The sequence below is a fragment of the Anabrus simplex genome, chromosome 8 (genome assembly GCF_040414725.1).
Source record: "Anabrus simplex isolate iqAnaSimp1 chromosome 8, ASM4041472v1, whole genome shotgun sequence".
In the NCBI taxonomy this organism is placed as follows: domain Eukaryota; kingdom Metazoa; phylum Arthropoda; class Insecta; order Orthoptera; family Tettigoniidae; genus Anabrus; species Anabrus simplex.
This window is the reverse complement of record NC_090272.1, coordinates 11,703,572-11,730,956: the sequence shown is the minus strand read 5'-3', so window position 1 is coordinate 11,730,956 and position 27,385 is coordinate 11,703,572. Positions and strand designations below refer to the sequence as shown.

The window sequence follows — 27,385 nt, the reverse complement described above, 5'->3', positions numbered from 1 at the left end:
ATAACATATTTGTCTCCTTCTTTTCCTTCAATGTATTTGCACACGCTGGTGCAATCCTGCGTCTTTTGAAGCAGGAACTACATACCATAACCTTAGTTATGTACTTTGAGCAAACCACACACTCGCTGTTTGCACTTTCGGCAGGTAAAACTTGTCTTATTCCTGCATTTCTTCATTTGGCACTGCCTATTCTGTACATTTCCTTCCACAGGCTCCCTAAATTCGGGTTCTGTATCCACAGACTTAGGTTTCGATCCCCTGTACCCCATACGAAGCTCTTCTGCTAGCTTCAGGATGTAATTTCTGCAACTGATCTTCTTCCCTCGTCACTTTTTGAAAATGATCCAGAAAATTATAGCGGCCAAGTCAAGAATATTATGAAATACATGAACAGGCCATCTTCGTGTAACGGATCGAACAGTATATTTTCTTTCCATTTGATCCACCATGTCCACACCATATTTTGTATTGTTGTAGATTTATTCTGTTTTGGGAATCCTTTTGGAATTAGCTTGAAGTTCGACTTCTGAGTGCAAAGTACTATATAGAAGGACGTTCTTGTTTTGTTTACCTTTATAAACAGTAAGTGAGTCATTGGAATGCTTCAGGAGAGTTGAGTTGTAAAGACTAGCTTTCATAGCCTTCACAGCTTTAGGAATTTCTCTCCTTGATTGTCTAATGGTTCCAACAACATTCGTAACATTACTTTTTAACTTCTTACCAAGGTTCACTGTTGTAAAGAAAGTTGTCTATAGTCAATTTTCGCCCCTTCTCTTGAAACGGATCCACTACTTCATTACTACACTTTCGGGTAGAGTCTCGTCACGTGGTCTGGGGTCGTCTTTTCCTAGGTAAGGAAACCCATTACACGGAAACTTTGAGTCAACGTCCACAAGAAGCCAAAACTTAATTCCAGATTGATCTGGTTTGTTGGGCATGTACTGTAAATATGGACACCTTGGTTTGCTTGGAAAAAGCTGCTCATCAGCAGTCAGATTTTCACCTGGAATATAAGTCAATTGGCAATTTTCAATGACTTTGTTCCATACTTTTGATACTAACGCAAATTTATCCGTGTTCAAACGTTCTAATCTAGTAATTCTGACGTCGAAACGCAAAAATCTTTGGATTTCTCGAAAACAGTTCCTCCCCATTGTTTCACTGAAGAATGGTGGCCCCCACGTTTTGGACCAGAGTTCATCAAGTTTAGTGCTACTGGTTCCAAGAACACCATGTGCATACACTAGGACCATGAATGCCTGCAGTTTTCTAAACTTACACTCCACAATTTATCTCCTAAAACACGTTTTGCTTTAGTTTCCGTACAGTGTTTGATGTGTTTCACTATGGATTCATCAATAAAAAGACGCCATGCACACGCTACACTGTCGTCAGAAACATGCCGCTTTGAATCTGGAGTAGGTCCTGGATTTTCTTTCAAGATGTTGTAACAAGCCATCCTGCCAGGTGTAGTCTTCACAAACTCTCCTACAGTCCACTCCGTGATGCCATCTGTACCTAACAACGTATTACTTGGTCCTGGGAGGCTTGTGTTGATGCGTCCCTTCTTATTTCCAGCTTTTCGTATGACATTTTCTACTGCAGCAATATAACAATTGAAAACTTTCAGTTCTTGGCCTATACCAGGCATAATTGCAGTCTAGATGCTGAATTTCAGTACCAAAGTTGAAATGTTGACATCAAAACAATGTATATCATTAGGAAATTGTGACAGTGGAAGAATGTTCGCTACTCTCAGAGGAGAGTGACACATTAGCCGCCTTTAGAAAAATGAATAAAGAAGGGAATGAACAAGGGCCGTAGATAGACTATCAGAGTTTCATAGTTGTGTTTACATTATTGCGAGGAGAATAATTATAAACAAATGTTATCTCAACCAGAGAAATAAGCACATATTCTAACACATTTTATTATGACAATCAATACAGCGGTCATTTTGACCGCTCCGGCGGTTCTAGGTATACTCATTACCTACGTCCTAACCAATGACGCAAAATTAATTAAATGTAATACGGATGATTCTGACCGGTAATTGTTGTAACCAAGGTTGAGATTTACAAAACACAACTTCTTTATTCGCTTCAAATGCAAAATACACTATTTACACAAATAAAACTGAAATTTAACTTGAAGCAAAATGAATTAGGAATCTTGAGAAAGAGTCTATCTTTTGTACACTATATACAAGTTTGCAGTATTTACATCCACTACTATCTCGAAAAGATAGTCCTTGTGATATGAAAGTCGATAGTCGAAAACTATCGGAAGTACTGACATAAATGTTTTGGAAAGTCCTTCCTTGCTGAGTTCATAAAAGCAAGTTCAATGTTGGAAGAATTCTTACTTAGCGAAACCAAGGGAGCTTGCATTAATTAGGGAAATATAACGGTATGTAATAGTATGACTGGATATGGGCAGCGGAATAGGCTAGAGGAGCGGTGACCAGAGGTGAGACCTCGTACTGCCAGAAATTCAGTCCACCTGGCCGAAGCACATTTTCAAGAGGAGTAGCCTCCGTGCTCGACGTAGGGTGTATTCTGGAGCTGGACACCGGGGCAAGTGGGCATCTGGACAGGCTGGGAGTTCCTCTTTATAGTACACACACGACGGTCCAGGCACGCGCACTGAGGGCTGCGCGTCGAGGCTAGAAGAATGACACTTGGCGCGCGTGTAGCTGGCTGGCGGAGCGAGAAGGGAGCGCCGGACATACAACAGTAATCAGGAAAAGTCACTGAAGCTCTTTGCAATACGACAGAAAATGTGGTCAAAATAAGGCTTTGAAAATGTGTAGCGGTCATTTTCACCGCTCCGGCGGTTCTAGTGTTAATTCTAAAACACATTGACCCGGTCTCTAGAATTCAAAGGAATCTAAAAACAATCCTTAAAAATTCAATTTGTTTATTTAACGAGCAAGAACAACAAAAAATGGTCAACATGAACCCAACATTACCCAAGGCAAAGGCACTACCTAAAGTACGCAAAAACAATACACCCATTCGACCAATTATAAACAGCAGAAACAGCCCAACATATAAAATATCAAAATTTATACATCAGTTCCTCAAAAAGCATTATAAGTTCCAGAGTAACTCCTCAATTAAAAACTCAATTGAATTTTGCGAAAGATTAAAAAACTTCAACTTACAACCCCACCACAGAATGAGCTCGTTTGACATTTCCAATATGTATTCAAATATCCCCATTAAAGAACCGATCAAAATTATTAACTCAAACCTTTCCAAATATAGCAACTTAAGTAAGCTAGAAGTAGATGAATTTATTACACTACTTAAATTCGTACTAAATAACAACTATTTCACCTTTAACAATAAAATTTACCACCAATTAAGTTTAGCCATGGGTGACCCCAGCTCAGGAATATTAGCAGATATTTATATGGATAACATAGAACATAGCATAATAAAACCAAACATAGAAGGAATCTGTCTTTGGCTGAGATTTGTTGACGATACATTTGTAATAACAGACAACCGAAAAAATAACAGCGAAAAAATCCTTGAATTTTTAAACAACATAGATAGATACGTAAAATTTACCAAAGAAGACGAAAAAAAACAACTCATTGAATTATCTAGATGTTACTGTAACACGCTTGAAATCCAAATTTGATTATCAGATATACAGAAAACCAACACACATGCCAATAACAATAAGAAATGACTCACTCCACCCCAAATCCCACAAACAAGCAACCTTTTACAGTATGGTCTACAGAACCTACAAAATACCCTTATCACCCGCGAATTATACAAAGAAATAAATTTTATAAAAAGAACTAGCACTAGCCAATGGATATGAAGCAGACATAGTAAATCGAATCATCAACGAAGTAAAGCTCAAAATAGCCACCAACCTCACACCGGAAAAGACTAAAAAATCCAAATACGCAACCTTCACTTACACCAGTTCAAAGATTCACCAAATAGCAAACCCACTCAAAAAACGGGATATGCAAATAGCCTTTAAAACATATAACACTAACAAAAACTTATTTTTTAACCATAACACAGTAAATGCCTACAATAACAAATTTCAAGGCTCCGGAATATACAGACTAACATGCGTACAGTGTAAATCTTCATATGTTGGCCAAACTGGACGCAGTTTCCTAACCAGATACATGGAAAACTTTAACGCCTTAAAACACAATAAATACTCCGCAATGAGTAATCATATGAAAGAAACCGGCCACCATTACACCTCAACAGACAAAGACCTTACAATAATCAAAAGAATCGAAAAGGGGAAGCTAATGACAGAATTCGAAAATATATATATTTATTTGGATCAATACTTTAATAAAGGAAAAAACTTGAATGACACGGACGAAATAAAAAGTCCGTTAATAGAGCAGTTGCCAACATTATTACGAAATCTCAAATCAGATAAAAGCAAATTCTTTAAAATATTCAATCTAAATACACTCACAACTGAAACCATTTCAACAACGCAAAAAAAGTCCCCCTCCACATAACACGCCAAAGCTTAACGCCCCGCCTGCAGAACCGTCCTCTACTCCCACCTCGACAACAGATAAGAATTCCCTACCACATAGCACGTCAATAGCAAATGCCCCGCCCAACATCTCTTCCCCTCAACCCCCTACCTGCCCTTCACAACAGCTCTTTCATACGTACAACACAACAGACAATAGTCACAGTAACGCAATAAGGTCCACAAGATTCTGTAGCAGCAGACAAAGGGGTAAGTGATAATGCAACATCAACACTCACATTACAAGCACAACACACACAGAATATTACTTAAGTTCATTTCCATTTGTTCCAGATGCTTCTTCCATTCTATAAATCGAAAGAAACATAATCAGATACTCAAAATTTGGAATGAAGCCCCTTTTAACCATAACTTACCGGTACATCAAAACAATCAACTTCCAACGGAGAGTCTGGTCGCTACAAACAAGAATTAAATATGTCAATACTTCCTCTGATCAAATTGCCAATCTGCAGCAGCAAGCCTCATCAAATCTAGAAGCCATTTTCCAACGAACCCAAGACTTCAATTCTAGATTATCATCATGACTAATCACGCATAATGCAAAATTACAGTCTTTTTAAATAACATTATTTAGAGAGCACAATTCTTAACTAAAATTCTCAATACTGAAATGTTACTGTATTCTAGAAACCAACGCACTTCAGAAACTATGGTTCCTATATATTAACATCCAATATTTATATTTATGACTCAAATTTTAATGCCAAATTATAGTTGAATCAATGCCTGGAAGGAAATAAGCAAGGGAATGAAAAGTCAAACAGGTCAGAATATTCAATTTTGTGGTAGATTAACAGTAATGTTGTGGACAAATACACTTTACAGTTTTTAATTAATGTTTAGGCCACCTCGATTAATGACTTCACCCTGTTGCGGCCCGCAAATTACTGCATTAAAGTTTTATCAAACCATCCATTGCGTGCTTTGTGTTTCCCACGTAGAATCCCGTTCGTTCTATTCCGCTAGATGGAACGGTGGAGTGGAAATTTCGACTGATGGGTTGGGTTTGATTCAATTCCACAAGGTGAGAATGAGCATCTGGTGTCCGTGTTGTCATAGTGTGACGTCATATGTGACCTTGGCAAGCCCGCACAGGTTCCGTTACACCAGAGACACACCGCAAGCGAACGGTCTAACATGCGGTGCAACTTGCATGGAGATGGAGGGTTCTAACCATGGGCTGCTTTGAGCGGACGTTTTCTATCTCAAGGAGCTCTAAAATCTGAACTGTTTAACCGGGAAATATATTTACAACAGAACACTTTAAACGGAAAAATATACATATATCTTAATGCAACTGATCAAGGGACCAAGAATATCACACTTCTTAGGCGGGAAAACTTCTTATGCGGGAACTTCTTAACGGAGTTTCACTGTATTTCGTTTGTTAATGATCCAGAAATGTAACTCAATTAAAAATTCATCTAATTAACGCAATTGAAACCTCTAACATGTAGCGGTGTTTTAATATTCCACATGTAGAAAATACCCTGTAAATAGTAGGGGGCTGGTTTAATGAAGAAAAATTTGAACTATTTATACAATAATATAAAGTTATGTTTGAATCATTTAGAAGACAGTCAGCTTATGTCAGCAGGGAAGGAGAAATTAGTATGGAATGCAGTTCTATTCCAAATAAACCTCTGCAGATTTCTTCAAAACGAAAGTTATTGATTAGGGATGATCAACCTGTGTAAGAGGAGCAGAAATTGTCTTGTAAGAAGATGAGAAGCATTGAGAGAACAGGGCTGTTTTAGGGCTTTCCTGTAAGTTTAAGGAGAATGCTCACAAGCTTGGATGTGGTACACTGCAAATTTGCTAACAGAACTACCTGATTTTTCACATGAATGCTGTGAAGGTACCAAGTCAATACCCAAAATTATTTGTAAAACTAAGATTATAATTACACTGTCAAATTTTGCAATGAAGGTTTTCAGTGCCATATCAAAAACATGAAGTACTAGTAACTAAAATTAGTTTGCTGAGATCTGAATATTGTTTAAATTGTTTTACTTCATTAGTCTATTACTTTTCTGATTTATTACCAAATTCAGTTCAAAAACACGATTTCAAAATTGGCTAAGACCGTAACTACAGTGGTATCATCAGTTGCTCCTTCGAAAATAAACTATTGTCGCTGTCCTTCGGCGTTATTACCACGCTTCAGCAATAAGTAGTCTAGTGTACCAACGTGTTTTCTTAAAAACTTACGATTGATGTAGTTGTTCAGGTGGTTACAGTTTATAATTTACGTGGGAAGGTACAATCAGCTGTTGAGTAGACAACTTGTTCCTGACAGTTTTAGCTTGCTGGGAGCTGCTAATGCTGGCGTCGTTCTGCCTATCAACAGGATGCCATTTCATCACTAAGGAGCTTCGTGACTGTGTATATTAGACTGCGAACCATGTGACCTTGCCGCGGTGGGGAGGCTTGCATGTCCCAATGAAGCATGTCACAGATGATCAATATAGTGGAAGCGGAAAGTGTTTTTGAAGACTTTATTTGTAAAGTATGATATGTTTTATTCATAAAGACCTAACCTGTACTGTGTAATATTTGTAACATATATATTTGTAAATAGTAGATTTCAATTCTGTACTTACTGGAAGTATCTAGAAAATTATTGAACAGGGTGTGTGCCTTTTGTGGGTTATGTTTTCTAGAAGGAATTTTTTTACTATTCTGAAAATGGAAGATTCGCGAACGTGTGTATTCGAGAATGTTAGTTAAAGTTTGCAAACGGAATAGGAATTGTGATTGGTGAACCTAGAAGGGGATGGGCAGACTCATGCATTCTGACTGAGTACTCCAAGGCCTGAGTTTTCCTTTATAGAGTGAGCAAGGCAGCGTTCGCAATAATTCGGTCTTGTCTTGGCCTGATCTGCCTTTAGTCTGTGTTGGTCTGCGTCGTGTGCGACTCTTCGCCTCCGGGATGGCGCACCTTTGGGTAAGCACTCTTACTTTCCGTTCCAGTTAAAATTTCCGTAATGTCAGTTGCTATTTCGTATGAGAGTCTGCCCTAGCCTAACCTAGATTTGCCAAATTAATTATTTACGATGCCTTAGCTTTTCTGCTGTGGTTCCCTGTTTGTTTTCGAGGCATTCCCATTTCTTACTTCCCTAAAGATGTAGATTGTAATTTAAAACATTTACCTTGGGTTTTGCCTCTGGTAGTTCAGTGTCTCTTGATGCACGAATTTAGGAGAGTAAATTCACTTCACTGTAAATTCTCATTCATTTTAACCTACTAACTTGCATTGTACTACTGTATTTGTAACTAGCTGTATAGTTGGTTTGAAGTTTGAAACTCGTAGTGAAGCCCATTATCAAAGAAACTCAAAGACATGTGTATCATGGAGATTATAGTTCGTAAGTTGTAACCTGGTGGATTTTGTTCGGAATGTATTTGTAAAATTTCACTTGTAAATAATATTTTTCAAATTTAAGGATCACGGCGATTTATTTCAGAGTCTGCAATCTAAGCCAAGTCCATGCCCTCAGTAGGTCCTGCCTGTTTCCACTTTCCTGGTTTATTATCCACTAGTTGGCCCTACTGATATTTCGTATTATGTTGTTGTTGGCTGAGACCCGCGTAGGCCAGCTGATGTTTCTCTGTGTGTATAGTGTTTCCTGATAGTGGTGTAGCTCCTCTTACTTCCCTCCTTTTGTTGTGTTTAGTACTTGTTGGTGTAACCACCGTAGTATAGGTTACAAAGCAGATATCCGAGCTGCAGGTGCAACCATATCAGATGGGTATCTGTTGAAAGACCAGGCTAAGGAATGGTTCATCGGAAGGCGAGTAGCAGCCTTTTGGAAGTTGCAAGGGCGGTAGTCTGGATGATTGACTAATATGGCCTTGTAATAATACTCACGGTTTAGCTGTGTTGATATTGCTACACGGCTGAAAGCAACGGGAAACTACAGCCGTAAATAACTCCTGAGGACATGCAACGCTCTCTGTATGAATGATGTACTGATGATGGCTTCCTCCCGGGTAAAATATTCCAGAGGTAAACTAGTCCCCCATTCGGATCTCCGGGTGGGGACTACACGAGAGGGGGGCGATCCTCAGGAAGATGGATACTGACATTCTGCGAATCGGAGCGTGTAATGTTAGAAGTTTGAATCGTTGTGGTAGATTAGAGAATCTGAAAAGGGAGATGGATAGACTAAAGTAAGATGTAGTTGGTATAAGTGAAGTACGTTGGCAGGAAGAACAGGATTTCTGGTCAGGCAACTACCGAATTATCACCATAAAATCCAACAAAGGAAATGCAGGAGTTGGTTTAATAATGAATAAAAAAATAGGGCAGCAGGTAAGCTATTACGACCGGCATAATGAAAGAATTATTGTCGTCAAGATAGACACAAAACCAATGCCCACCACAATAGTGCAGGTCTACTGTATATGCCTACGAGCTCAGCAGATGATGAGGAAATTGAAAAAACATACAAAGAGATAGAAGATTTAATACAATATGTAAAAGGTGACGAGAATCTAATTGTGATGGGAGACTGGAACGCAGTGGTAGGCCATGGAGGAGAAGGTAATACAGTAGGAGAATTCGGATTGGGACAAAGGAACGAAAGAGGAAGTCGGCTGGTTGAATTCTGCACTGATCATAATTTAGTCCTTGCCAATACTTGGTTCAAACACCACAAACGACGGCTTTATACGTGGAATAGATCTGGAGACACTGGAAGGTATCAAATAGACTTCATTATGATTAAGCAGAGATTCAGAAACCAGGTGTTGGATTGCAAAACTTCCCCAGGAGCAGACATGGACTCTGACCACAACTTGTTGTTCATGAAATGCCATCTGAAGCTGAAGAAATGGAAGAAAGGAAAGAATGCAAAAAGATGGGATCTAGACAAGTTGAAAGAAAAGATTGTGAGGGATTGTTTCAAGGAACATGTTGCAAAAGGACTAAATGAAAAGGCTGAAGGCAACATAATAAAGGAAGAGTGGATAGTCATGAAAAATGAAGTCAGCAGGGCTGCTGAAGAAATGTTAGGAAGGAAGATAAAATCAACTAAGAATCAGTGGATAACTCAGGAGATACTAGACATGATTGATGGACGAAAATACAAGAATGCTGGAAATGAAGAGGGCAGAAAAGAATACAGGCGATTAAGGAATGAAGTGGACAGAAAGTGCAAGGTAGCTAAGGAAGACTGGCTGAAGGAGAAGTGTAAGGATGTCGAAGGTTGTATAGTCCTAGGAAAGGTAGATGCTGCATACAGGAAAATCAAGGAAACCTTTGAAGAAAGGAAAACTAGGTGTATGAATGTTAAGAGATCAGATGGAAAGCCAATTCTAGGGAAAGAAGACAAAGCAGAAAGATGGCAGGAACATATCCAACAGTTGTATCAAGGTGAAGATGTAGATAATTTGGTTCTGGAACAAGAAGAGGCTGTTGATGCTGATGAAATGCGAGACCCAATTTTGAGGTCAGAGTTTGACAGAGCTGTGAGCGACCTAAATAGAGACAAGGCACCTGGAATTGATGACATTCCCTCTGAATTACTGACTGCCTTAGGAGAAACCAGCATGGCAAGGTTATTCCATTTAGTGTGCAAGATGTATCAGACAGGAGAAGTCCCGTCCGATTTTCGGCAGAATGTTGTTACATCTATTCCCAAAAAAGCCGGTGCTGACAGGTGTGAAAACTATCGCATCATTAGTTCAGTATCTCATGCCTGCAAAATTTTAACACGTATTGTTTACAGAAGAATGGAAATACAAGTTGAAGCTGAGTTGGGAGAAGGTCAATTTGGCTTCAGAAGAAATGTAGGAACACGTGAAGCAATCCTGACTAAAGGTCTGATCTTAGAGGATCGAATCAAAAAGGACAAGCCCACATACATGGCATTCGTAGATCTAGAAAAGGCTTTCGATAATACTGATTGGACCAAGCTATTTAAGATTCTGAAGGTGATTGGGATCAGATACCGAGAACAAAGAATTATCTACAATCTGTATAAAAATCAGTCTGCAGTGATAAGAATCAAGGGTTTTGAAAAAGAAGCAGCAATCCAGAAAGGAGTGAGGCAAGGCTGCAGTTTGTCCCCCCCCCCCCTCCTTTTCAATGGTTACATAGAACAGGCAGTAAAGGAAATCAAAGAGTAATTTGGAAAGGGAATCACAATCCAAGGAGAGGAAATCAAAACCTTGAGATTTGCCGATGATATTGTTATTTTATCTGAGACTGCAGAAGATCTCGAGAAGCTGCTGAATGGTATGGACGAAGTCTTGGGTAAGGAGTACAAGATGAAAATAAATAAGTCAAAAACAAATGTAATGGAGTGCAGTCGAATGAAGGCAGGTGATGCAGGAAATATTCAATTAGGAAATGAAGTCTTAAAGGAAGTAAATTAATATTGTTACTTGGGTAGTAAAATAACAAACGATGGCAGAAGTAAGGAGGACATAAAATGCAGATTAGTACAAGCAAGGAAGAGCTTTCTTAAGAAAGAAATCTGCTCACTTCAAACACTGATATAGGAATTGGAAAGATGTTTTTGAAGACTTTCGTGTGGAGCGTGGCATTGTATGGAAGTGAAACATGGACGATAACTAGCTCAGAAAGAAAGAGAATAGAAGCTTTTGAAATGTGGTGTTACAGAAGAATGCTGAAGGTGAGATGGATAGATCAAATCACAAATGAAGAGATAATGAATCGAATTGGCGAGAGGAGATCGATTTGCCTAATTTACAAGTAACTATTCTCATTTTGGTTCCGTAATGAAGTTGACGTATATCTCAAATATTATTATAATATTTATAGATCCACCTGTTCAATACAATACAATATAACCCACTATTTCATGTGGTTAAAATTTATACATAATACAGGTGGATCTATAAATATTATAATAATATTTGAGATATATTGGCTAAATTTGACGAGAAGAAGAAATAGAATGATAGGACACATCTTAAGACACCCAGGACTTGTTCAGTTGGTTTTTGAAGGAAGTGTAGGTGGTAAGAACGGTAGGGGTAGGCCAAGGTATGAACATGACAAGCAGATTAGAGCAGATGTAGGATGCAGTAGTTACGTAGAAATGAAAAGGTTAGCACAGGACAGGGTGGCATGGAAAGCTGCATCAAACTAGTCTATGGACTGATGACTCAAACAACAACAACAACATCATTCCAGAGGCCTCTGAGGCAAACGTTTCAGTTTTCTTCTTCAAACAGTATCACCTATCCTAACCGTATATGCATCATGAAAACATTTCAAGCACACATAGAGAAATTATGACCACCTTGCTACGAATTTTCATGGCAATATGCCAAAATTTAACTAGACGCAAGAAAATATAAACTATCCTCTGAAATCAGTGACGTACTCTGTCATATCATGAGATGAATCACATTCTTACTTAATTTCAGCATCTAACATTAAAATTAAGCGATCATTTGCTTCAGCCTTTATTTCTAACGAGTTAACAACTGCTATCGGCCACGTCATTTAAGCATTTATTATATCCTCTTTCACTTTGAATTTCCCTTTTAAAGAACAGCAGTCAACGGGTATTTCTAATAGACTCCAACATCGCTTTCGAAGAGGGCTCGTAAGTAGCATATGTTTGTTTTCTCATTCAAACAGCATCACCTATCTTAACTTGACCTACCATATGTATCATGAAAACATATTGCAAGCGCCAGTAGAGAATTGATATCATCAAACTATAAATTTACATGGAAATAGCCTCTCCGAAATTTAACCAGACGTGAGAAAATATTAACTAACCTCTGAAATCAGTGATGCGCTCTGCCATATTTTGTGGTGTATTGCATTCATACTTAATTTCAGTGTAGAGTATTAAGATTAAGCGATCGCTTACTTAGTCTTTATTTCTAACGAGATCACAACAGCTATCAACCACATTATTTACGTATTTCATACAAAAAAATGTTCTCTTCTTTCTTTCTCTCTTTCTTTATGGAGCAGCGGTTGACAGGTATTTCTAACAGACTCTGACATCGCATTCGAATGTCACAAGTGCCCATAGCAAGAAAACGATAACAAAGGTTGCATTTTGTGGCAAACGCTTCACCTTTCTTATTCAAACAGCGTCAGCTAACTTACGTATACCGCGTATGTACCATGAAAACATATATCAAGCGCCAGTAGAAAAGTGACAACCTTCTCGCTAAAAATTACATGGGAATAGCCTTACCAAAATTTAACCAGATGTGAGAACATACAATCTAACCTCTGAAATCAGTGATGCTATATCTTGAGGTGTATCGCACTGTTACTTAATTTCAGTATAGAGTATTAAAATTAAGCTATCGTTTAATTAGCCTTTACTTCTAACAAGTTAACAACTGCTATCGACCACGTTATTTATGTATTTATGTATTTATTAAGAAAACATGTTGTCCTATTTAATTTCTGATTTTCTTTATGGAACGGCAGTTGACGACGGGTATTACCAACAGACTCTAATATCGCCTTCGAATGTCGACGAGAGAGCTTGCAAGTGCACACAGCGAGAAAACGATACTGAAGGTCACATTTTGTGGCAAACGCTTCAGCTTTCTTTTTCAAACAGTGTCAGCTAACCTAACTTAACAGCATATGTACCATGAAAAAATATATCAAGTGCCTGTAGAAAAGTAATAACCTTCTCGCTATAAATTTACATGATAATAGCCTTTCCGAAATTTAACCAGACACGAGAAAATATAAAAATAACCTATGAAATCGGTAAAGCACTCTGTCATATTTTGAGGTGTATACCATTTTTAATTAACTGCAGTATTTAGCATTAAAATTAAGCAATGATTTACTTTAGCCTTTTTTAACAAGTTAACAACTGCTATTGGACACATCATTTACGCACTTATTATGAAAATATGCTCTCCTATTTCATTTCCATTTTTCTTTATGGAACAGCAGTCGACGGGTATTACTAATCGACTCCGACATCGCCTTCAAATGTCGACGAGACAGCTTGCTAGTGGACATAGTGAGGAAACGATACCAAAGATGATCGATCGCATGCAATATAATGGCTGGGTGCATAAATATTGGTAAAATCGCTCGTAATAACGAATGCGTCAGTGATATGGCTCTCACTGTAACCGAAGGGTAATACAGTACACAGTTCAATATGGGGATTCTGAAGGGACATAATAAACTGATGTTATAACAAGGTTCTCGTTATATGCCGTACTGGCTATAGCGGACTTCTACTGTACGTATAAATATATATATATATATATGGAATCCAACTTATAATACCAGATTCTTTCCTATGCCAGGATTTTGATCACTCTCTGAAGACTGGGATAGGTTTTACCAAGTCTCACAAGGTCTAATGAGGGAGCTGCCTGATATGAAAGGCAGAGGAATGTCAAGTAATACAGCAGAGAAGTCGTCATGCTGATGACGTGACGCTCCCAATATCTGAACATGTCGGCAGGTTTAATGGCCTTTATGAGCTCTAAGGGCCACAGATTTATAAAGCAATTAAAATATAACGGGAACCAATTTTTTCAAGAAAATACTTGATAATCAAATTATTTCTAAATTTCACTTTCCAAAGTACACTCCATCTGCTTCAATAAACTTTTTCAAGAGTTTAGGTAGTTGCACAGTATGAAATGTAAACAAAGTCACCACCCACAATAACCTATTGTGCAAACTGGCTGGATTTAAGTGGGGTCTGCACATCAGCAATAGCCCTTTGTAGTATGCACGTCCAATTTGGTACTCGTCATCTCATGCCAAACAAGTGGATGTGGACCTTCAATGGGACCTGTTCCTTGGTGAACATATTCCAAGAGAGGTGACAAGAACAAGAAGACCAGAGTTGAAAGAGTAAGTGCTATTCCACGACATGGACATGCAGCTCAGAGATTAAAGTCTTCGAAAAGTATTTTACAAGCACCCCAGGAACTAATCAGATCAGCCAAAAAAAGCAAGTTTACAACTATGGGAAATAAAGTCTTCCAACATCCCTGGACAATGCAGAAATCCTTAAAGAAGTTAAGATCGTAAGTAAGCAGATCCAAAGCGACCTTAGTGAGATGGGGTTATATCGATGCTGACAAGAAGAATGTGAGGAGGACCCTACTCTGAAGCACATGCTTCAAGGTTCGCTGTGCCCATCTTCCTGTACAGAATATGAACTCTTTCACGGCACACAGAATGCATTTGATGTAACAAAGTTTTGGTCTAAATGTATGTAATGTTATTAAGTATTTGTTTAAATGTTTATTTATGATGTTTCTGACACAATAATTATGATAATAATGTCCGGCTCCATGGCTAAATGGTTAGCGTGCTGGCCTTTGGCCACAGGAATCCCGGGTTCGATTCCCGGCGGGGTCGAGAATTTTAACCATAATTGGTTAACTTCGCTGACACGGGGGCTGGGCGTATGTGTCGCATTCATCATCATTTCATCCTCCTCATGACGTGCAGGTCCCCTACGGGTATCAAATCAAAAGACCTGCATCTGGCGAGCCGAACTTTTCCTCGGACACTCCCGGCACTAAAAGCCATACGTCATTTCAATGATAATAATAATTTTATTCAAAAGAATCATTTAGTTGGGTGCATACCCACTCTAGAACATTAGTGATTATGGCACTTTTATAGCGTAAGACCATTAGCTACTAGAAGATGGAAGTTGTGGTTCTAGTTTCCCAAGGTCGTGAACCTCCTCCAATTGTTTGGCTTTGTGGAAAAATAAAAAAATCAGACTGTTCGTATTCGAAATGCCTCGTATTTGTTCTTTCTTTGTTACTGATGGAGGTAGAATGGGTTAACAGAATTTCCATGAGATGCGACAGGACAGTAAACTTGGCCTACTATTCTGAGTTTGCATGGCTTGACCATTTTAATAAAACATATAAAATGGCAAGAGGAAATTCAGTTTGGATGAAATAATGTACCATGAAATGTTATTTTCTTTGAAGAAAAGAACACAGAACTTGGAGTGCCAAATGATAGACTGAAATAATAACCAGTATTTGTGTGCAAATAATTCGTATTTCTCAAATAATATATGTACATTATCATTATAGACCGTTATGCCTTTCAGCGTTCAGTCTGCAAGCCTCTGTGAATTTACTAAATGTCATTAAAAGAAATAAGTTTCATAATGATAGATCCGTATTGAACTGTGATTACAATAGAGTAAATTAATATATTATTTTGCGTCCACCTTTTCAATACAAAATGTAAATAGTTTAAATTACATAGGGACTAGTTTCGACCTAGTAATAGGTCATCATCAGCCTGAAGTAAATTAAAGTGTAAATATTGAAGAAAAAATAAACAATGTAAACACAAGTACAGTCTTTTTAAAAGTACATACCATGTGGGATATTGAGCAGCAATATATTAAAAATAATACCAAATAATAACAAACAACATAACTTCCGCTCAATGCTTCGTCAATTGGATGAGATTATTTTTAATATATTGCTGCTCAATATCCCACATGGTATGTACTTTTAAAAAGACTGTACTTATGTTTACATTGTTTATTTTTTCTTCGATATTTACGCTTTAATTTACTTCAGGCTGATGATGACCAATTAATTGGTCGAAACTAGTCCCTATGTAATTTAAACTATTTACATTTTGTATTGAAAAGGTGGACCCAAAATAATATATTAATTTACTAAATGTCACCATAATTCTCTACTTGCAACTAGCGCTGTGGCCTCATTTAGTTCTATACCTCTTATATTTAAATCCTTAGAAACCGAGTCTAACCATCGTCATCTTAGTCTACCTCTACTTCTCTTACCCTCTATAACAGAGTCCATTATTCTCCTAGGTAACCTATCCTCATCCATTCCCCTCACATGACCCCACCTCCGAAACCAGTTTATGCGTACAGCTTCATCCATCGAGTTCATTCCTAAATAAGCCTTTATCTTTTCATTCCGAATACACTCCTGCCATTGTTCCCACCTGTTTGTACCAGCATTCATTCTTGCTACTTTCATGTCTGTTACTTCTAACTTATGAATAAGATATCCTGAGTCCACCCAGCTTTCACTCCCGTAAAGCAAAGTTGGTCCGAAAACAGACCGATGTAAAGATAGTTTCATCTGGGAGCTGACTTCCTTCTTACAGGATACCATTGATCGCACCTGCAAGCTCACTGCATTAGCTTTACGACACCTTGATTCAATCTCACTTACTATATTACCATCCTGGGAGAACACACAACCTAAATACTTGAAATTATCGACTTGTTCTAGCCTCGTATCCCCAATATGACATTCATTTCTGTTGAATTACTTACCTACTGACATCAATTTAGTCTTCCAGAGGCTAATTTTCATACCATACTCCTTGCACCTATTTTCAAGTTCTAAGATATTAGACTGCAGGCTTTCGGCACAATCTGCCATTAAGACCAAGTCATCAGCATAGGCCAGACTGTTTACTACATTTCCACCTAACTGAATCCTTCCCTGTCACTTTATACCCTTCAGCAGATCAACCATGTAAACTACGAACAGCAAAGGTGAAAGATAACAGCCTTGTCTAAACCCTATAAGTACCCTGAACCAAGAATTCATTCTACCATCAATTCCCACTGAAGCCCAATTGTCAACATCAATGCCTTTGATTGATTTTAATAATCTACCCTAATTTCCATAGTAACCCAGTATGGCGAACGTCTTTTTCCCTCGGTACTCTGTCATATGCTTTCTCTAGATAAACTAAACAAACACAGCTGTCTATTTCTCTCGTAGCATTTTCAATTAAATGGCGCATACTGAAAACCTGATCCAGACAGCACCTCTGTGGTCTGAAACCACACTGGTTTTCATCCATTCATCCAACTTCTTCTCAACCACTGATTGCAGCCTCCCTTCCAAGATGCCAGAGAATACTTTGCCTCGTATACTAATCAATGAGATACCTCTATAGATGCTGCAATCCTTCATGTTCCCTTGCTTATCTTCTTCTTCTTCTTCGTTTTGCCTCATGACTGAGGCGTCGTGACTATCATAATATTCAGCCCTCTAGCCGATGAACCATACTCCGCCATTCTTCCCTACCTAAAGCTTTCAATGTGGTTACTCTGAGAGAACACTGTAGGGGGCCGTTCACCATGTCAATCCATCGTGTTGGTATTCGTCCATGTTGTCTGGTTCCCTGGACTTTGCCCTCAACAATCAGCTTTTGTAAGACTACCATCTCGGCGCATTATATGTCCACAGTAGCGTATAATCCGCTAAGAGACCTTACACGATAGACGGACTTTTATCTGAAGTTGGTTCAGGATTGATGTGTTCGTGCGATGAGCTGTCCAAGGAATCCTTAACATTTTCCTCCAGCACCACATTTCAAAGCTTTCTATCCGTTTTAGATAGGAGCAATTACTGCTTTTGTCCAATCTGAAGGTACCCTACCAACACTCCATGCTAATCTTACTACTGTATGAAGCCATTTCATCCCTGCCTTCCCACTATACTTCACGATTTCAGGTCTAATTTCATCTATTCCTGCTGCTTTATGACAATGGATTTTATTTGCCATACTTTCCACTTCATCTATCGTAAATTCACCAACATAATTCTCCTCCTCCCCATGAGCTTGGTTGTTCGCAACACCACCAGGAAGATTTCCTTTTACATTGAGGACATGTTCAAAATATTCCCTCCACCTCTCCAGTGATTCCCCGAGATCTATTATGAATTCACCTGAATTACCCATAACAATGTTCCTTTCCTTTTTCCCTCCCTTTCTAAGATTCTGTATTACTGTCCAGAAAGGTTTCCCTGCTACATGACTAGTCATTCCAGGATATTACCAAAATCTTCCCATGACTTCTTTTTGGATTCAAATACTCTTTGTTTTGCCCTGTTTCTTTGTTTGGAGCCATTTCTGATAAGCCTTATTTTTAAGTTTACATGCTGCTCTCACTTCATCATTCCACCAACATGTTCGCTTTTTACCATCTTTACACACAGTTGCTCCTACGCATTCCCTTGCTGTTTCTACTACAGCATCCCTGTATGCCACCCATTCTCTTTCTACAGGGAGAATAATTTAAGTGTTCAGACATCTCCTCGTATGCTGTGGGAAGTCCCGAGCAAGCGCCATATGGCTTCTGTCAGCACTGGCGATATAAGAAGTCTTCACTGCCAGCGTGCAGCTGTCTGTCCCTCAGTTCGCTAGAAACTATTGGACTTTTAAGGTTGTGTTGAGAGGTTATTATCACGATGGTTAACCCTAGAACTGCTGCAGGTTTTTCTGTCAAATGCTGCAGTTATTTTTCTCAACATACACCATGAAAATAAAATCATGCCTGTTATCACATATTAATCCTAATAATAATAATTTTGTGTGGCTATTCCTAGCCGAGTGCAGCCCTTGTAAGGCAGACCCTTCGATGAGGGTGGGCGGCATCTGCCATGTGTAGGTAACTGCGTGTTATTGTGGTGGAGGATAGTGTTATGTGTGGTGTATGAGTTGCAGGGATGTTGGGGACATCACAAACACCCAGCCCCCGGGCCACTGGAATTAACCAATGAAGGTTAAAATCCCCGACCCGGCCGGGAATCGAACCCGGGACCCTCTGAACCGAAGGCCAGTACGCTGACCATTCAGCCAACGAGTCGGACATTAATCCTAATAAATCCATATTATACACCAACAGAAAGCTAAAAGAATGATCTAAATGACGATAATACAAATATCGAAAAATATTGCCACGATTTCTAACTATCGTAAAATGCAATTTAAAAGTTTTTTAGACAAGGGAAACTGTTGAAATATTTTGCACAAATAAAGGAATTTGTGATAGATAATTTATTTCTGAAACATGATATTCTGAAAAGAACAATTATTTTCTTACGTATTCCTCCACAGTTATCCACTGTTCATTTATTTTGCAAAATAAAACTCAAATTTTCATCGAAACGAATTCGAGTTCTTTTCACAAATTTTGAACCTACAGCTTATCTTAGTTTTCTTTAGGTCAATTTCTTCTTTCCTGTGTTGTGATCAAATTCCTTATAACAATCTACAAAAATATCAACAGTTCACACTTATCCCTTCGCTGATTTCTTCAAATACTGACGTACTATCAATAATAACATAACCTGCACCCACTTGAACATCATTCTGGTCATCGGAAATTCCCATTACTTCCAAGGCACCTTGTACTTCGCTGTCACTTTTACTATTTTCAGGAATAATTTTCTCGTCGGAATTAAAACAATAACCACTGTCACCATCAGTATGTCACTAAGATCTTTGAAAATCGAGTGCTTGATTTCAGAATCGTCAACAAAGCGGGCTGCCATCTTGATTCTAAGAACATGTGAAAGTACTTTAAATTCTACAGCTAAACAAACTTGTCCAGACCGATATTTGTGTTTCAAAGACTTTCAATATTGAAGATAAAAGTATAAGTATTCAGCTGGTATCTATATTATTGCCATCTGGTGACCAATTATAAACCTACGGCGGAAGACCGACACCGTCTCTCAGAAAGACGATCGCACTTGACGAAACAGTACACCGTCTTCCAGAAAGACGGTCCGCAGTTCCAGGGTTAAATACGCTATAGAGCAAAGAATATTTTTGGTCGAGTGTTATTTGCACAAGAAGAAGAAACCAGTTAAAAGGTGCCTTTGAAAATTCCATAGACAATTCCCCAGTGCGACAGTACCATCAGAACGTTACGTGCATCAGCTCATTTACAAGACAGTGGCATAGTACTGGTGCTGTAAGCAATAAGAAAAAGAAGCGAAGGAGAACAGGTCTCACACTGGAGAGGTTAGAAGATATAGAGGCCAGACTCCAGGTCAGTCCACATAAGTCGCTTCGGACAGTAGCTCAGGAAAGTGGTATTTCACCTTCTTCGGCACGTAATGCAACAAAATTGTTACATTTACGATCTTATCGGACTTATTCAGTCCATAACATACTGCCTACAGATTTCAATGCAAGAATACGATTTTGGAATTGGCTAATGAATAGTGCCCACAACGGTATTGTGGATCCGAACTTTCTTTTCATGAGCGACGAAGCCTGGTTGCATTTGACTGGATATGTCAATTCACAGAACAATAGAATCTGGGATACAGACAACCCGCACATTTTACAGCTGAGACCTGTGCACGAAGGTGGGTGTGTGGTGCGCTATCAGTGCCCGACGAATTATCGGTCCGATATTTTTTCAGGACACGATTACTTCTGACTGTTATATTCACAACATTCTGGAACCAATGTTTGCTGAACTGACTGAAGAAGAGAACAGGTACGGCTATTTCCAGCAGGATAGTGCAACGGCCCATACGGCGCATAGCTCTATGCGACGGTTACGGGAAATGTTCGATGATGATCAGATCATCAGTAAAGGCTCATGGCCCCCCTCATTCGCCTGATTTAAGCACGTGATTTTTATCTATGGGGAAATCTTAAAGGAAAAGTTTACAGGAATAATCCTCGAACTGCACAAGAATTAAAAAAAGAAATTAGGAACATTGTGCGTTCCATCGGTGTTCATGTACTGCAGAGTGGGTTTTGAAATCTCATTACAACATGTGAAGCTTGCATTACAGCTGACGGAGATCACTTTCAGCATCATCTGTAAATACTGGTAAGTTCAGTTTAATTTCCTAGTTGATTTATTTGTTTATTCATTTACTTATTTGTCAAGAGCATCTATATAGCTGGTGAGTTCAGTTTCGTTTAGTTTCTATAGGCGTAATCATGCCACTTCCTTGAGCCGACTATGCCTGCTTGTCATGGTGGGCACTGCGCTCGCTGTCTCCGCTTCCCAGCGCGTAATCCTTGGCACTCCACTCTGAACTTTGAAATTAATCACCCTGTATATCCTGATCCTGCTCACTGTCTACTGTTTGAAACTTCTCTCTAATCATATCCACGTTCTTCTAATTTCCTCATCCTGGAGATTTTCTACCCTTATTCCTTCGCAGACAGATTTTACTCTCTCTATCCTAGGCCGAGAGATACTTAGTTCACTACAGATCAGATAGGGTCTGTATCATCGAAAAATCCCCGGAAAACTTGTACATTCCTATCAGACTTCCTGAATTCGAAGTCGGTAAAGATATATAGTCTATTATGGATTTGGTACCCCTAGCCTCCCATGTGTAGTGGTGAATAGCCTTATGCTTGAAGAATGTATTTGTAACAGCTAAACTCATACTAGCACAGAAGTCCAGCAAACGCTTCCCATTCCCATTAGTTTCCATATCTTCCCCACATTTATCAATCACCCTTTCGGATCCTTTAGTCCTATTTCCAACTCTCGCACTGAAATCGCCCATTAACACTATACTATTCTTGCTGTTGACCCTGACTACGATGACACTCAATGCTTCATAAATTTGTCAACTTCATCCTCATCTCCACCCTCACATGGTGAATACACTGAGACAATTCTCGTCCTAATTCCTCCAACTGGCAAATCTATCTACCCACATAATTCGCTCATTTACATGCCTAACAGAAACTATGTTGCGTGCAATGGTATTCCTGATAAAGACCCCTACCCCAAACTCTGCCCTTCCCTTTTTAGCACCCATCAAGTACACTTTATAATCTCCTATCACTTCCTCATTATCTCTCCTTACCGGAATTATCACTTACTCCTAGCACATCTATATGCATCCCCTTTGCTGATTCAGCCAGTTCTACTTTCTTCCATAAGCCCCATTAATATCGATAGCTCCTCATCAATTTCATTTTGTTCGCCAAGTTGTTTCCAAGGAGTCACTTGCCTGTCAAATGGGAGTGGGACTCTGTTATTCCCATAGGTCCGAGGCTTGGTTAAAATGTTCTGAGCTTGGTAAATTATGAAGCAGGATGCTATCCTACTTACACATAGCCCAAGTGAGGATTTCTCCCCTAACGGGTTAGGGACCACCGGTGGATTGTATAGTCCTAGCCGTCTGAGCATAAAGGGGGCCATGACTCAGACTATGTCCGAGATGCCCACTCCCATTCCATAGCAACTGGTATCTCGACTCTCAGGACCACTTACTAGGCCACTCAGCCGTTGTCCATGGTTCACGAACTAGGACGTGACCACAGTAACCCACACCATGAACCATATTAAATAATAATTAAATTATATTAGGTACCTATCATATCATTTCAACATACAATGACGTAGTCTGAATTTTTTGTGTGATGAAACTGTCAGTTTCATTCAAATTTTTAGTAAGTTTTTGGGTCATTTTATGGGATATTTGCAGTCATTTTATAGGTCATTGTTTAAACATTTTTTTGGTCATCAAAAAATTATCTGGTTATAACTTTCTCCATGGCTCAGGCAGCAGCTGGGTTCCATGGTTCAAATTCCGGTCACTCCATGTCAGATTTGTGCTGGACAAAGCAGAGGCATAACAGGTTTTTCTCTGGGTACTTCGGTTTTCCCTGCCATATTTCATTCTAGCAAGTCATTCAATAATCATTGCCCCAGAAGCGTGCAACAGGCTTCGGCAGCCAGCACAATTCCTATCCTCACTGCAAATACTCAATAAACATTTTAAGAAACCACCTTTGGTGATTTGCTTTAACATTCAATAGACTTCAATGTATTTTTCTCTGTTACACAACATCAGTTGGTATTAAGTATACTTCGCTTCTTTTTTTTTGTTTTGGCTATAGCTTTACGTCGCACCGACACAGATAGGTCTTACGGCAACGAAGGGACAGGAAAGGCCTAGGAATGGGAAGAAAGCGGCCGTGGCCTTAATTAAGGCACAACCCGAGCATTTGCCTGGTGTGAAAATGGGAAAACCATCTTCAGGGCTGCCGACAGTGGGATTCGAACCCACTATCTACCAGATGCGAGCTCACAGCTGCGCGCCCCTAACCGCACGGCCAACTCGCCCGGTACTTTGCCTTTTAGGTAACCCCTAAATTGAGGAAGTGTTACTATGTAATAAATAAATTAGATTTCGTGAAAGTAACTATTACAGGTAGAAAAGTATTAGTTCAATTACTTTTCCTCAAATACTTCCGAACTATGAATGGATGGCTTATCTCATGTTCTAGCTTTCCTGAAGATTGGCCTTTCCACATATATAAGTTCAACTGTTACTTGCACTATGTATTCTCGTGGATGAAATCATAAACGGGAGTCAACATAAGATATAAGAAAGGTAACAGTCAATTTGTAGTTATCTGCTGTATTTTACAAGGTGGAAGTTAGTTTAAAAGCCAAGTTATCATTACAGCTCTAATTTTTCAATGAATTCGTAACTAATATCGATTCTTTCAATTTCAGAAAGTGGTCAAAACCAATATCAAAACAATGTATGTACATTAATGTATGTAATTTCTATAAACAGTTTAAAAATAAAGACGTTTATCAATGTAACACATCTCACCTTGAAAAGCTGTTTGAAGTAGGGACTACAAATAGACAATATTATCTTGTGTGCTTGTACAACACCACCTCCAGCAGCCAAGGTTACATCTACTAGATCCTCCTCCGCCAACAGGGACTGGAAGCCACTGGTCAGGTTGGAATGGAAGTTGTTCCAACGCAGTGAGAATTGTTCCATATCACCAAGCGCTGCAAACACAAAAATCATTTATTATTCCATTTAGATGTATGTATGTTTACTCAAGTCATGGAGGAGAGAAAATACTCCCTAATCAGCTTTTCAATGAGGGTAATGAAATTTAAGGTTGCCTTGATCAGCACCACATCTCGCTATATCTTTTCCTAAGAGGAAATCTTCTAATATTCACTTTTACAGCAGACTGAAAACCACAAGCTATCTGGAATCTAAAGGACATGTAAAATATCAGCCCCTCTGAGTAGGAGACTAACAGGCTACCTTAATGTTCACCTCACATCAAAAGTATCAAATGTTTTAAGAACTAAGCATTCTCTGCATACATAACACAATGAAACCTGTCCAAGGAGATGAATATTTAATTCACAGACACTGTAAGCAGTATTCCATCCCTACCATTTGCATAAGGCCATAATTGTGCAGCACATTCCCCGTTACTGCATGAATTGTGGAACAATAAATCAGATAATGTTAGGAATGTACCATGCATTGTTAATATTCCCTGTACTAACAATAGAGACAGACAAGATATTGTAGTCTCCAGCTCCCAACACAATGATTCCAGGCCATAGTGTATAGTTGTCATATACAATACAGAAAGCATCAAACAACTGATAAGACACCACACATTCAAACAATCATCGTTAGCACCAACATAAAATCTACTGTAGTCACTGAACACAACATTGTTTTCATCCTTCCTAGGCCCTGTTTCTTAAAACACTCAAGCTGTTCTTTACAAGTTAAAAATTACAAATTTGCCATTTAGGAGCTAATTTCTGTTTCACATACACACATCTCTCTGAGTCCAACCCTTCGTAAGGGTGTAGTGGCATCACACGACAAGTCTTTTGGTAATCTGCATCGTAACGGTGTACGTCCTCTAGGTCTTCAGCCGTCGACTTTTTCCTCTATGATAAGTATTTCCATTGCCTCCTGTTTCCTGGCAATATGACCAAAATATCTGAGTTGTTTTTGGTTGATAAGGATCTACAGTCTTGTTCTGATACCGAGCTGTTGCAGTCTCGATTCATTAGTACGGTGTGCTGTCCATTGGATTCGCAATAATCTATAGCACCACATTTCTAGAGCATCAATCCTGCGGGAATCCACCATCTTCATCATCCAAGTTTCTTCTGCACAGGTCGCGATAGGGAAGATCAGAGTTCGAATGAGGGTGAGCTTTGTCTTGGAACCGACTGAGGTGTCCTTCCAGATGCGAGCAAGTTTTGCTGTTGAATTTTTCGCAATCGCAAGGCGCTTATGAATCTCAGGTTCACAGTCTACGGTATTTGTGACAAGAGATCCCAGATACTCGAAGGGACTGACAACCTCATAATCAGCTACTCTTGTTATGGCAGGTCTGTTGTTATTAAAACTATCTACAATTTTCTCTTTGGTCGTTTTATTGTTGATTTCAAGACCATATTCTCTGCTTTGCTCGTCTAACCTCCACATGATGGTTTGTAGTTCTTGATCATCTGTTGCAATTATCATAGGGTCATTCGCATATCTGAGATTGTTAATTTTTCTGCCACCAACTGTGATACAGTCACTCCAATCTTCGAGAATCTCTCTCATAATGTATTCACTGTATACATTGAACAGGAGGGGGGGGAGAGAATGCAACCTTGCCGCACTCCAGCAGTAGTAGCTAAGATGTCTGAGAAGTTGCTATTAACTCTCACTGCCGCAATGTTCAAAGAGTACAATTGTTGGATCAGGTACACTAAATGTCTCGGTGTCCCCATCCTCAATGAGTATAGCCCAGAGCTTTCACCATTTCGCCTTGTCGAAGGCTTTCTTGTAGTCCATGAAGCACAGGAACATCTTGATATTGTACTCCCTTGTGTTCTCTATGAGCTGCCGTATGTTTAGGATCTGCTCACGAGTTCCTTTGCCTGGAACCAACCTGGTTTGTTCCTCTGATATTTGTAGAAGGTCTTCGGCCTCTCGTTCAGCACCGTGAGCATGATTTTACTGGCATGGGAGATGCTAGTTGCTTTACGTCACACCGACACAGATAGGTCTTGTGGCGATGATGGGACAGGAAAGGGCTATGAGTGGGAAGGAAGCTGCCGTGGCCTTAATTAAGGTACAGCCGCAGCATTTGCCTGGTGTGAAAATGGGAAACCACGGAAAACCATTTTCAGGGCTGCCGACAGTGGGGTTCGAACCTACTATCTCCTGAGTACTGGAAGCATGGGAGATGAGGACTATCGTTCGATAGTTTGCACAGTCAAATGGAGAACCTTTCTTGAACAGTGGTACGAAGACGGAGTGGCACCACTGGTCCGGCCCAGATGTCCATATCTTCTGACATAACTTGTGGAGGATGTGGACACCTAGGTCACCCATGTTCTTTAGGATTTCAGCAGTGATTTCATCTTGGCCTGGTGCTTTCTGTTTCAGAGCTTGTTTATTGCATGTTCCACTTCTTCTCTAAGGATCGTTGGTTCAATATCTATTGGGTTCTGGTGACCTGGCATTGGTTGTAAGTCATCAGTGAACAGATTGATGCAGTATTCTCTCCATACTTTGGCGATGCCCGCTGCATTTGTGATGATATTCCCTTGGTCGTCTTTAATAATCTGCATCTTAGGCATATATTCTCATGCTAAATATTTCACCTTGTCGTACAGTTCAGCACTGTGATTTTTGGTCGCATGTGCCTCTAGTTCTGCACACAGTTTCTTAATATGTTAATTCTTGTCTCTTCTACAAGCCTGTTTGATGTCATTGTTCATTTTTTCATTAGTCGTCCTTGTTGTTCTGGATCTGTAACTGTGAACCAGATGTTAAAACTCATTTCAACCAGTGCCATAGTTTCGTCAGTCATCCAATATTGTCGCTTCACTTCGGTGTTCATCTTTGTGACCTTGCCCACTGCATCTGTGATCCATTCTTCAATTCTCTTCCAAGTCATGTCACAATTTCCCTCTAGGTCAGATGGTCCAGTGCTTTGGAGTGTTGTGTTTCTTGGAAAGTAACTGGCTCAGAGGCCGTTAAAATTTTCGACTATCTTGATCACTGGTTTGTTCAGTTTGATTTTAAGGTAGGCCCAGAGTAGACAATGATTCAATCCACATTCGGCACTAGGTTTTGTTTTCACATTACGGAAGGAGGTTTTCAATCTTTAATCAACAAGGATGTAATTAAATTTGGTTCTTAAAATGCCCATTTGGGGAGGTCCACGTAAAGAGACGACGTTTGTAGTGTTTAAACATGGTTATCATAATGGAAAGACTGTTGTCGGTTG

At 39.3% G+C, this 27,385-nt stretch overlaps 1 protein-coding gene across 20 annotated transcripts in view; it reads right to left on the bottom strand.

Annotated features, from left to right (window-relative positions):
• Nucleotides 1-27,385, bottom strand: part of LOC136879195 (modifier of mdg4) — a 617,535-nt gene that overhangs the window by 563,743 nt on the left and 26,407 nt on the right. For all 20 annotated transcript variants that reach the window (XM_068229102.1, XM_067152971.2, XM_067152979.2 and 17 more), the window contains exon 2: nucleotides 23,932-24,119. In XM_068229102.1, the coding sequence (XP_068085203.1) occupies nucleotides 23,932-24,119 (188 nt within the window). The remainder of the gene's footprint in view (nucleotides 1-23,931; nucleotides 24,120-27,385) is intronic.